At 39.0% G+C, this 12464-nt stretch overlaps 1 protein-coding gene across 3 annotated transcripts in view; it reads right to left on the bottom strand.

Annotated features, from left to right (window-relative positions):
- The window catches only part of ARHGAP15 (Rho GTPase activating protein 15), a 322734-nt gene that overhangs the window by 294644 nt on the left and 15626 nt on the right, over nucleotides 1-12464 (bottom strand). For all 3 annotated transcript variants that reach the window (XM_088168386.1, XM_014870798.2, XM_088168385.1), the window contains one exon: nucleotides 11020-11199. In XM_088168386.1, coding sequence (XP_088024512.1) covers nucleotides 11020-11184 — 165 coding nt within the window. In that variant the 5' untranslated portion in view covers nucleotides 11185-11199. The remainder of the gene's footprint in view (nucleotides 1-11019; nucleotides 11200-12464) is intronic.

The raw sequence follows: 12464 nt of genomic DNA, 5'->3' as shown, positions 1-12464 counted from the left end.
CCAACTACTGGAAAGAGTTGGCACCTGGCATTTTAATTTTTAAACATTGGGGGGTTTTGTGTAACGAGGTTGTAAAGTAAGAGTCTGACTTCAGGACCACAATCAAGAAGAATGAGCTCTTAAGGATGACAGAATCACTGATGGGAAGCTCAGTTGGTCCAAAATCCAGGTCTGGTCCAAATAAACAAACAAAAGTTTGGATGCTTGTCTGGGTTTTCTACCTGCCTTGGGGCTAGAGATGTCATGAGAACAGATTCTCTCATCACAGCTGCAGCACTTCCAGTCCTGGCCACGGATGAAGTATCCAGGAGAACAATCTTTCTTACAGAGCTCTGGGGCAGGGGAGGGAAGTAAGGGAAAATAGGATGGGGATTTCACAGTCTTTCAAATTTGATTCCAAAACTGGGGGAAGATTCAGAGATTAGAAAGTATATTTTTTTACTCTACTTGGCTTTTGGCTGTAGTCTTCAATGCCACTTTTTACTGCAACTGGCAGAGTATGTGGCAGCTCAGAGAGTCAATAACCACAAAAAACAAGGTGTAACTGCTTCTAGAGTTTAGGCATATCCAGTAGTGTCCTAAAATAGCAAACATAACTCAGTTGCATAGGTCTATGACATGTAAGTGAAATAATTGACTTGACTTTTTCTTTTTTTTTTTTTTTTTTAATAGGCTGTATATTGAGAAATGAAGCTCCTTCTTCCTCTTAAGGTGTTGAGCTCTGGGCCCTTTGAAGGGGGAGGTTTCCATCCAGTTGTGCCATGGATCTGTGTCTATGCTGGCACACCCTTAACTACAAAATCATGGATGACGAAGACCTGTTTCCATGAAGGGTATGAATCTCACCAAACAGGAAATCAAACAGAAAATAAAATATTACCACGTTAACTTGACAGGATCAGATCCTGGAAAAAAAAAAAAAAAGGTTGACTTCAAAGGAAATTTGATCTGATTTAGGGCAGGAGAATGCTGCTCTCAACTATTTGTCTAAGAATAGGCACACTGCCTAACAAGGACACTCTTGTCTGTTTTAAAACCCCTTCTCAGTGCATTAAACAACATTTATTAAGCGTGTGCATACACAGTGCAATAGCACATGTATTTAGGGCATGCACAAAATAATTTGATCCCCATTTCATATCATTGGTACTGCAAATATTTCACTGCAGTAATAAAACAAACAAACAAAAAAAACCCTGGTTCTTTACCTCTCCTGTCATGTTGCATTGGGTCACTCGGTGCCACATGATGTGATATCATGTAGCTCAATGCAAGGAGACACATGTCCCTTCTCATTGGAAATTTAAAGAAATGGAGCTTACTTTTCCCCTGTGGGAAGCTATGCAGGTCAGGTGCCCAAGACTAGCTATGGGAAGTTTGATATAATCTCAGTTTCAGTACCTACATATTTCAAATCTGACGGCATTTTTGAAAGGAAATGTGTTAGATGCCACAATTCAGCTGTAACACAGTATTTAATAAAGATAGCGTAAAAGAAATATAATTCCACAGCTTATGTTCCCTGTCACGGTGTGCACTGACACAGATTTCCAGAGAGACTCCTTTAAACAACACTTTTTAAGCATACTTTTTGAAATATACAGTATAGAACACAAAGGCCCTCAGAGAAACCTAACGCTGCTGAAAGCACAGGGGTATAGAATCAAGGGAAGAGAACTGATTAATGATGAAGCCAAAATAAGGCTTTTTTTGGATGAAAAATAGTGAAACAGTTAAGCACAGAGAATATAGATAAGGAAAATGTACAGGACCTGGGGCCAAGTTCTCCTCTCAGTTACACTAGCATAATTGTGGAATAATTCTGTTTTAATTAATAGAGTTAATATGATGAGAATGGAATTATCTACATAAAGAGCATGATTGAAACATAACAGTTGAAGCAGCTTTGAGGCAGTTTCATTAATGTGTGGAAAAAAAATATACATTCTCCACAGTCCCTCTTTACAGGTAGAGAAACAGAAAAAAAGGACTAAAAAATCCCTTTGGCAGGCAAAAGTCCAGGCTGGGACCAGGGAAACATGACAAATTCCAGTCCAGCTCCTTCTCCACTTGGTTGGAATGAATAAATACAACTGAAGGCTCTCTTGGCAGCCAAGTGAAATACAACGTATATAAAATTATCTTGCTAATAACATGGCATGTTGCTATCTCATTCCTGAATCAAAAAGATGCAACTTTGGTGTGTTGGTCTGTTTAGCATCATGATGGCAACTTCAGTATCATTAACATGCCTGTATATTTGCATGCCACTTCTTACAGGAGTTAAAAAATTTTAAAAATTAGAAGCTTGAGGAGTAGAATCAGCAGAGATTTTATGAAATAAATTTCTCCTACTGGCAAAAACCACAAGGATATAAGGTATGGACTCTGAAATGATGGTAATGTAAAAGCACTGGGATTACTGAAATTTGATGTTAAAGTAGAGAAAATAATATTATTTGGAGGGTTCTGGTTGATTCAAATCTTATGCCTAAGTTTTCTTAGTCTGCTGCATTGCCTTATCAGGACAGCTCAAAGGCTCTGCAGTTTTGGAGCAAGCAAGTGTTGAGCTACAAACTCCTGATTCAACTCCATGATGGTTCTTTGGGTTTGAACAAGATTAAGATGAAGGAGAGGAACATTTAAAGTTCTTAGAGTTCGCCTAATTTCACCATTTTCACGTATTTCTGATAGAAAGAATGAAGAGGATTGTCTCTTACTCCTTTTTCCTGCAGAGTTCCTGTTGGTTCCACAGCCCCAGTCCCCAGTTACCAGTGAGAAATGACAACCTCAGTCTGTGCCTGCACTCTGCTCTTAAACAAGACATCACATTTTATACGACGTGGACAAAAATTGGTACTAGCACGAATTTCCACTGCTCTTCTATAGATTATGATAAAATCAATAATTACTAATTAAGAAACTCCTATTTACACCTCGTCTTTCCCTGTGTTATGTGAAGAACTACCAACACTTCCTTAGAAGATTTTTTTGAGTGTTTCTCTATCTACTTTCCTATCCGTGTCTCAGTGTTAAGAAATGAGAGTGGGAGCTCTGGCCAAATATTTTAAAGGGTGAGTTCAGGGTTCCTGGTCCTGCCCTGAGCAGTGACACCCCAAAGCCCCAGACCCTTGAGAAGAACCAGCACTGCCATCTCATGTCTCCACAGCTCCTGCCAGCATCAGACACTAAAAGGGCTGTTGAGAGATTAAAAGAAAATATGGAACAAAAGAAGTCAAGCATGGGTTTTAGATGGTAAATTAAATAATGTTTTCATAACCAAGTTTTCATTTTTTCCCCCTCAAGACATACATTACAAAAGAGAGAAGTGTCTCATCTGAAAAGAAAAAAAAAACTCTTTAATTTTTTTACCCTTTTTTAGATGTCCTATCAGCTTAAAAATATTTTTATATGTATCTACACTAAGCTTTCCATGAAACTCAAAGGGATTCATAGACTTTGAGGAATGCATTGATCTTCTCATAAACCACCCAAATTGTAGAAAACTCTATTAGTGATAAAGCAAATGTTAAATTTTTTCACTAGATGTTAGGAAAACAACGGCGGGGGGAGGTATTAATAAAGAGGAGGCAAAACTTTCCAACTGTGATTCAGTTAGGAGCTATTTTAATATTGACCATCCCTTCAAATAATTCCATTTTCGAGCGGCGGATGATGGGAACGCCAAAGTTTTAGAGCCAACTGCCGTCCTAGCTAGCATCTCCCTAGTTTTTAAAGGGGGGAAAAAAAAATAAGAAGGGGAAGGAAAGGGAAGGGAGGGAAAGGCGTTTGTCGGGGGCCGTGGGTCGGTGGGATCAGCGGCTCCAGCTGCGATCCCTGGTGCTGCTCTGCCCCCTGGTGCTGCCGCGGCCGCAGAGCAGCCGCCCGCAGAGCATCCCCCGCTGTCACTTCTCGCTTCTCCGCCAAGTTCAAGGTCAGTGCCTAGCTATTTTCAGCTCATCTCTTCTTGATCCGTGCGGAGAGATGACAAGGTAACGTGATTTGGGGTCAGCTGTATTACAGGAACCGTTACATAAACGGAGAAAGTGGAAATCAATCCCGGCTGACAGTGTCTTCGGGATAATCAGCGCTCACTCCATGCCGCTGTCAGCTCTCCTGCATCAAACACCATGTTACTTCTGTCACATCTCCTTAACAAAACCAGAGTCTCACTTTTGGCAAAGTAAATAAATATTTCACTCGGGCTTGCATTTAATTCATTGTTTAGAGAACTTTAACACTTTGGACTTGCAAAGAGTCCCCATTTGGAGGAGAAAAGACAGCTTACCCTGTCAGGTCCATTACTGCCTGCGAAGGGCTCTGGCAAAGATACAGTCGACTCTTATGAAACACCCCATTCCTCATATTTTGTGCTTGATTTCTTTAAGCAGACGATTGTCCTCCAAATCTCCGTCACCGAGCCGACCTCGGCTCCCCAAAGTGCTTCACCTAACCCGCGGTCCCCCGGCCCCAGCCACATCACCGCTCTTCCCCCTAACGTTCTAGGACACCTTCCCTCAATTTGTCTGATTATTATTACTTCATCTGAACCATTTCCTCCCCTAAGCAGACATCTTCCCTAACGCAGAATTATGAACATATCATTTCACAAGATGTGCCGCGTTAGCCGCGTCTCGGTGACAGCACATGGTGTGGCGGTCTGGGGGGGAGAGCACCAACTCCATCCCACCCACCTTGTGCTCCCATGGAACTGCCGAGCCCGCCCAAGAACAATTTGCCATAATATTAGTTGTCAGTAAATTCAAAGAACGGAACTCCTAAAGCTATAAAATGGATTAGAAGCAATTTAAAAAAGAATTAACAAACTAGAGTAAGAGTATACTGTCAACAAACAAATGCTTCATCATAGCACTGTAATTTGGAATTTTAATTACCCCTCTGCTTCTGTAACAAAACAATGTCTGAACTGGCAGCCATTTGAATCTCTCACAGGTCATTGAGCATTCTAGTTAATTACTCTATGAATAGCCTGTTTTTCTCCCCTCTGGAAACACGTTTCTAATGGCAGTCAAGGTCTGACAAATGTGTCATCTACATAATTAGCTAGGAAGCAACACAAAACATTAAACATGCTTTGTGCCGACAACTATCAAAACATTTCATTTGTTGTCAATTATTCATTACTTTGTAGGTTCTGAAGGGGTTGTTATTATGAAAATAAGTCCAGATGCTAACAAGGTTAGAGTTTTTTATTCAAATTAGTAATCAGAGGACTAACTTTAAAAAATGTGTCTTGTGTACGTTTATGGCAGCGTTCAATCAGCACTAAATTATAAACGAATTTAGCTAAGTTCAAGTGAAAATAGCCATGGCAGAGCACATACACTAATTTGTGGAGTTGTAGCTCCCTTTGAAGTTTTAGGATCTAAGCTGAAGTAGCAAACTTTCAGAACCTTTGGCAAGACTAATTTGTGCTTGGTAAATAGAGTAAAGATTTTCACAGCGTGAGATAATGTAAGATTGAAAAAAAAAAAAAAAAAAGGAAAAAAATGGAGGTTTTTGAACCTTTTTCTACCCTTCTGTCACACAGAGTAAAAGTCAAAATCAGCAATTCTGACTCATATAATATCTCGTCTGAACTTCGGTTAGGCTTAACAAGGAAGCCAAACCAGTTACATTCACCACTCCCTTAATAGAGCTGAAATGAATTTATCCTCACTTTCAAGAAGAAAGAGGTGCTGGTCATTTCCTTTTCCTATGGTCTCATTATGATGCTGCCTGTCAAGCTACGCAGCTGAAATGCTACAGTGAAACTGTGGGGAGGAGAAATAAATGCAGAATTGAACAATAAAATTAACTTATTCCTTTTTTAGCTGGGATTATTTCAGCCAAAGTGCTATGATGTAAGTATACAGTGAAGAATACCTTCTCACAGTGCATATTTAAGAAAATAGAAATGAGAAAAACATTATCCACAGAAGCAAAAGTCTTGTTTTGAGCCTGAAAACACACCTGCACACAAAATATTGGTCCTGTAAAAAGGCTGGGAGGAAAACCTGAGAAAAATCACTTACTGGAGGTAAGATAAGATGAACCCTAAAATAGGCTCATGCATCAATATTCTACTTTCAGCCTTTAAGTGAGAGGACTCTGTGGTATGGGGAACACACATGAGCACGTAGGGACACATCTGTGCAGGCTGAGGGACTCTGCCCCAGAGCCAGGGCAGCTCCTCAGGTAGGGAGCAAGGGACACAGGCACTGACATGGATGAAAAACTGCAGCCAAGGGCTGAAGGAGACAGTCTGTGAGCACGACACTCAGCAGAGAGCACATCTACATTTTCAAAGCACAAAACCAGTCTGGATACAGTAAGGGGACATATGACACACTTCATTTCTCATTTTTCTGTCCTGGAAAGGAGAATGACTAACGTTACTAAACAGATTTGTTTTCTTTTGGCAATATTCATGTTCATGAAGGGAAACTGGTCTGTGTTTGTGGACTCGCTGCTTTCATACCTACCCTGAAATATTTGGAGCAAACAAGGTGTAGGCTTGCATTTAATAACAATTCCCACCCTTGTCATGGGAAGCTCATATATTTTTCTTTATCTGTTCCAGTGCTATTACATGATTTGTGTACACCTTGAAGAGAGAACAGCATTTTTACTTCATAGACATGAACGCAGCTGCATCTGTAACAGACCAGTGTATGATGATAAAATTTGCAGAGAATAAAGCCTGGGCAGTCACTATTAGAACACAGTAAAGAGAATATTTTTCAAAACTACATCAGGAGAAGGTTTTCTCCTTTTAGAAATATTTTGTCAAGATTTGCTTTCTCCTCCAAGAAAAAAAAGTAAACTGGGGGAAGAAAAAAAAAGAACTATCCTCAAAAACTTTCCCTAAATAAACTACACTATAAAAGAAGCTCTGATGATCTCGCAGAGATTGAAATAATCCCTTTTTGAGCTAAAACTACCCATAGCAATGAAACAGAAAATACTCTAAAAGAGGGCTGGAGACTGTCTTGTAATTAACATTAAACAGATAACATATTTACGAGGAAGTCAAAATATTTTGGAAGCCGATAATCCTGTAAGCCTTAACGTGGTATAAAAACAACAAATAAATGCAAAGTGTTACTGTTACACATGCCTGCCTGATCAATGGTTTTCACATATTGATCTATAAATGGAGTTGACAGTCTGTGTTGGCTGCACATTTTCCAAGCAGCTCTATTTTTGTACAAAACCAATACGGGCAATTACCTTTGTTTGAGATGCCAAGTCTTATCAATTCAATGTGATTTAGTGTCATTTTAATTAAATATCAGGATCTACTTCAGGACAATCTATACAAACAAAGCCTCAAACTTGACTATAAGCTTGATTTGAAGTAAACATGTACAAGCCCTGCAATTTCAAAATATGGCTCAAAAACTCTGCTAAACAGAAGGTTTATATTTTTAGCAAATTTATTTCTGTCTTTTTGGCTAGCCATAACTTTGGCAAGTGTTCTATGATCACAGGAGTAAGAAACAAAAGAAGATTGCTTCCCATTTCTCTGATAATGTATTAGGGAGATAAATAAACCTACCAGTTTGTTTAACCTAATCAGAGAAAGCTCTAATACATTAACATTTTGGAATGTCTAAATAGGTTCTAATTCTTAATATAGGCACCAATAAAAAAAGACATTTCATTGTTTGAAGTTGCTTTGAATGAAGCAAAATGCACTTCCCTGGGGTTTTACAGATGAAAATAGCAAATATTCATTTACATTGCTAGTTCAGACGCTACCATTAAGCACAGAAAGAACCCTCACTTGCCACAGTCTGTGTCCAGCTTCATGATTTGTGCTCTTCAGACTCTACATTAATATCAATTCTAACCTTTACACAAAGCTCAGGCATTTCCATTGAAATAAATAATATAAACCCCCAAATAATCTCTTGCGTGTTTAGTTCCTGCCTCCCAGGTTTGCATCTGCAGCACTATAAAATGCACATGTGCATATGGCCCGACTGATGTGTGATGCACACCCTTCCCTGTCACACCACAGAAAATAATCTGTTCACCTTCCAAAGTGCAGCCCCAGGTGTGTTTACAAGCACCACAGACATGCTTCAGAATACAGCAAATCCCTCTGAGAAAATTAGGCATTTTTCTCCTCTATAAATCACCACTCATCTTTCTACCTTTGTGCCTGGTTTACGCCCTTTACTCTCCAGAGTGGGCATTTCCTCTTTCCAAATAAGTTGTAGAAATCCATGTTTCTATTGATTGCTCAAAACGTGCCAAAGGCTGATTGCCTTAATCCACTAACATCAGTAGGTTTTGCATAAGTTGTATGAGTAAAAAAGGATTTGACCCATTTATTAATAGAACAGAGTATATTGCACACACCAAACATGGACAGCAAAAGGGTAGCATGGAATTCTTTATTCAGCTGCTTCTAGTTTTTCAAAAGAAAAATCTCTCCAATACTAGGACAAAAATATTCAGTCAATGTAAAATAGAAAATAAACATAATCAATGGGTGCCTCATGGATTATATCCATCATCTAAACAGAGGCAGACCGTGAAAACAGAAAATTTCCAAGTAGAAAGATGAGGATAAATCCTTTTTCTCTTCAAGCACAAAATAATTAGCTTTGATTAATATTCTGGTAATATGTGTCTTTTAGCAAGGATCTGTGTGCCTTTAAATGCAAAAGTGAAGACTGTGTAGAAAAGTGCAATGGGAGGAGTGTCTTGATTTTTAAACCAATATTATTAAATTTATATATATATATATACAATGATACACATATTTGTGTGTATCAGTTGGACTCTTCTTTTTCAAGATACTTGGAATGATAGAAGATACTCCCCTGCATTACTTTCCCCCAAATCCTTCACAAGTCACATGCCCAGATATGTCAGCACAGGGCTGATACACACAATTGGTATTTCACTGCTCCTTTAACTCGCTGCATTTAAAGCCCACAGTTGAAGGCATTTGGATCCTTTGGAATTTTGCTTTTACTTTGGGCGTTAGCAAACAACTTTAAGAGGCTTATTTAAGTAAATACGCCCAAACACTTTCAGCCTGTCAATATCTAGTCAGAAAATTCTGCATGGCAAAAAGAGATGAAAAGAATTGAAACAGAAAGGAAATTAGTAGCATGGCAAGCTTTCAATCTATTATGTCGGAGCCAAGTTTGCTTGGTAAAATGACATATACTCGGTGAAATTCTGCTTTTATGTAATTAGCTACTAAACAAATGCAACACAAAGCAACTTTCCAGCTCCCAGCCAATGAACATATATTGCACCTGGTGTGGTTGTTGGGATACAGCAGTGAATATTTATGTCTAATTTAACATTTTAGAGCCCTTGCTCTGTAACAGTCCAGCATACTATCCCCCAAACTAAAGTTATGTAACAAGGTAATATCAACAATGAGAAACTGCATGATAAAATCCTGCCCAAAAGTGAAAAATGCTAATTTTGTCTCATTTAGCAGCTGGATACAGAAATGCTCATTAGTTTTAAGAGGGTTAATCCTTTTAACTTTTGCATATTGATATGCCAATTATGCCTAATTGTACAAGAGGCATCAGTCAAGGTAATAGTGCATAAACACATGAAAGTTATTAAGTACATCCCAACATGTAATAAAGTAGGTGTTAATTGGTAGCTGAGTTCTGCAGGCTATTGAGGTGGATAATTCATTGAGAGATGGATCACTTGTAATTTCTCTACATAATTCCTTTTGCAGTCTCATGCTGTGATGTTTTCATGCTTGTCAAAAACAACTGCAGCCTAGTGCCTTTTGTTAAACACAGCCAATAAAATGTTAGGCACCATTAAATATACTTAACTTTTAAACTTTTTCAAAGGTACAGTTCTTCCTGGTATTGCATTACAGTAATTCTCAGTAAATTATTATAAGCAGTGTTCCAAGTTTTTGGTGGAGGAACACTGCAAGTCAGATAAAAGGGGGAAACATATGCAGTATGTCTGAGGCAAAGAATATAATTTAAATACGTGGCAAATTAGTTTCTTATCAGCTGCTAAGATCTAAACAGATCTTTCACTCGAGACTAACATATTTCTAAATAAGTCTAAATGTTGAGGTTTAATTTTGAGTAAAAAGGAAAGAGAATACTGAAGGTCTTGTGGCTTTCCTCCATTTAATAACTTTGTCAAAAAGCTGAATATTTCATAGGAATCCATTACATCAGCAGCAAAAAAATAATGGTTGGCATGGTTGTGAGAAGTGGCTGAGATCTGGGACTCTGTCCCCAGCTAACAGAGTTCTCCCCCTCATTTGCATTCTCTGAGAATAAAATGGATCTGGAGTCCAAAAAGTGGCTAACATTGCATAAATAATTTTGTAACATCATATGGCCTCAGCTGCAAGTTGCCACCATTATGGAAGAAAATTAACCAGGGGAGACTCATACCAATCAGTTTGTTTAGTAGCTCACAAGGAGTACAGGGGCAGGGATGCAACTGGCAATAGAGTTCATCACTAACTATTTAATTTAAAAAAAAAATGCTAATGGATAAAAAAATGACTCAACTCCCTTGACTCTGTTAACTGTTAAAATAATAGCATAAGTTCAGTGTCTGATTTTTGTACAATTCCTTCAGTTTTACGCTAAGACTTATTTTTGTTACAAAGTTGTTCTTTATTTGGAGAGTTTGAAATTTCCGTTTGTTTTCTTCTGTCTGCTTTTGAAATTTGCCTTTTCAGAAACTGTGACATGTATCTGAAACTGGAAGTGCTATTCTCTATTTACTTAAGCCCTACTGTTACAACTGAGAGTTGAAATGCTGAGTAGATATTATGTTCATGGCCACCAAAGACAAATTCTGTATTTCAAGAAGGAAAATTCCAATTCTAGGCATTCCAATGCCTAGATATACTCTATGAAATATATTAGTGATTTTAAATCCCTCTTTTCAAAGAATTATATTGGAACCACTGTCTTAACATACATAAAATAATTCCGTTGGTTAAAAAAAATTGGAAGACTCAGAAAATATTAGGAGTGTTTTACTTACAGGCTCGGCGACTTTCACATTCTCAGAAAGAATCATGGATTTGCTTTGGCTCTGCCTGTCATGATGACTGTTGGAATTTTTGATCCTCATTTGAACAGCCCCTGTGCTGTGGTGGGAAGGATTAGGCTTTTCAGAGGCTGTATCAGAAGTTGAAGACCTTTCCATGGTTGCTGAGTTGACCTGAAGAATGTAAAATAAGAGCATTAATCCAGGGACTCTTCATACAAAAACCTATCAATGCCAGGTCTGTGTCACTGCAGTCAGAAGAAGCTGAGTTATCTTTCTAGCAAAATCTTGATCATCTTTGAACACCAGGATAACTATCAGCTGTGTCAGCCTGTAGTTTTATTATTGTCCTTATCACTCTCCCATCCAAACTGCCTTGGAAGAGTTAGTTTATGTAAAAGATTATCCTTATCTCAAAAGCCATTCTCCTCCATGGTGTAATCTCCCTGCAAGCCTCTGCCACATCCAGCTGGCAGCCACTCCACTTTGTCTTTGGCCCTGCTCACAGGACACATTTTAAATCTTGCAAAGGGAAAGGACACGCTGTGAAGCCAATTAACATATCTTACCTCCACAGTCCCACCCGGGCGAGCTACAAGTGCATCTCAGGGCCACGCTGCAACCCTGCTCGTGTCCTAGAGCCAAACCTGGAGCTGATAAAATAGCCCTTAATTTTCACAATTCTACCAGCAGGACGGAGGAGATTTTTGTTTCTCGATCCATTTTTAAAATCTGGAATTGAGAAATGGCTGAGCTCTCAGGCCCTTGGATGGGGGGTGGCCCTAGAGTGATCACAGTGCTGCTGTTCAATCTCCCATTTTGGTGTTAGAACAACTCAACAAACTCCCTTTTAGCTATTCAAAGTCCCAAAAACACTTTTTGTAGGCAAAAATGGTTTTCTATTTCCTGTAGAAAACACCAAGACAGTAATGTACAACACTTGCTCTGTTTTCCTCCTCCCTTGCTCACCCTCGTACTACTACATGTAGCTCGTGGGTGCAGTAATCTGAGAGTCACAAGAAAACTGGCTCTTTATATTGCTGTGTAACCACATGAGAAAATGTGCAAGGAAGAGATACTACACAGGCTGAAATAGCTGGTTTCCCAACTATGGAGCCAGGGAAATGGAAATCCATTTAAGTGCAGTTGCAGTATAAACTGTTGAAAAATCAGCGTTTTCCAAACGGGTTGGAGAGCACAGCTATTTCTAGCAGCATCTTCACAACTTCTGAAGGCTCTGAAAGATTAAGTTCCTTGATTTCAAGATGGCCCATTACTATGAAGACATCAGAGCAGGGAACACATCATCCTGGTGTGAAGGTGGGAGAGGGACATGGAGAGGACTACAAACTGTGCAGGTGGGGGGATACAGCTCCCACAGCTTCAGCCTCTCTTGGCACTGATAAAACCATTCCTCACAGGAAATTGCCCTAAATGTA

This window comes from Sturnus vulgaris, chromosome 7 (assembly GCF_052056855.1).
Source record: "Sturnus vulgaris isolate bStuVul1 chromosome 7, bStuVul1.hap1, whole genome shotgun sequence".
Taxonomy (NCBI): domain Eukaryota; kingdom Metazoa; phylum Chordata; class Aves; order Passeriformes; family Sturnidae; genus Sturnus; species Sturnus vulgaris.
This window is presented reverse-complemented; position numbering and strand designations above follow the sequence as displayed.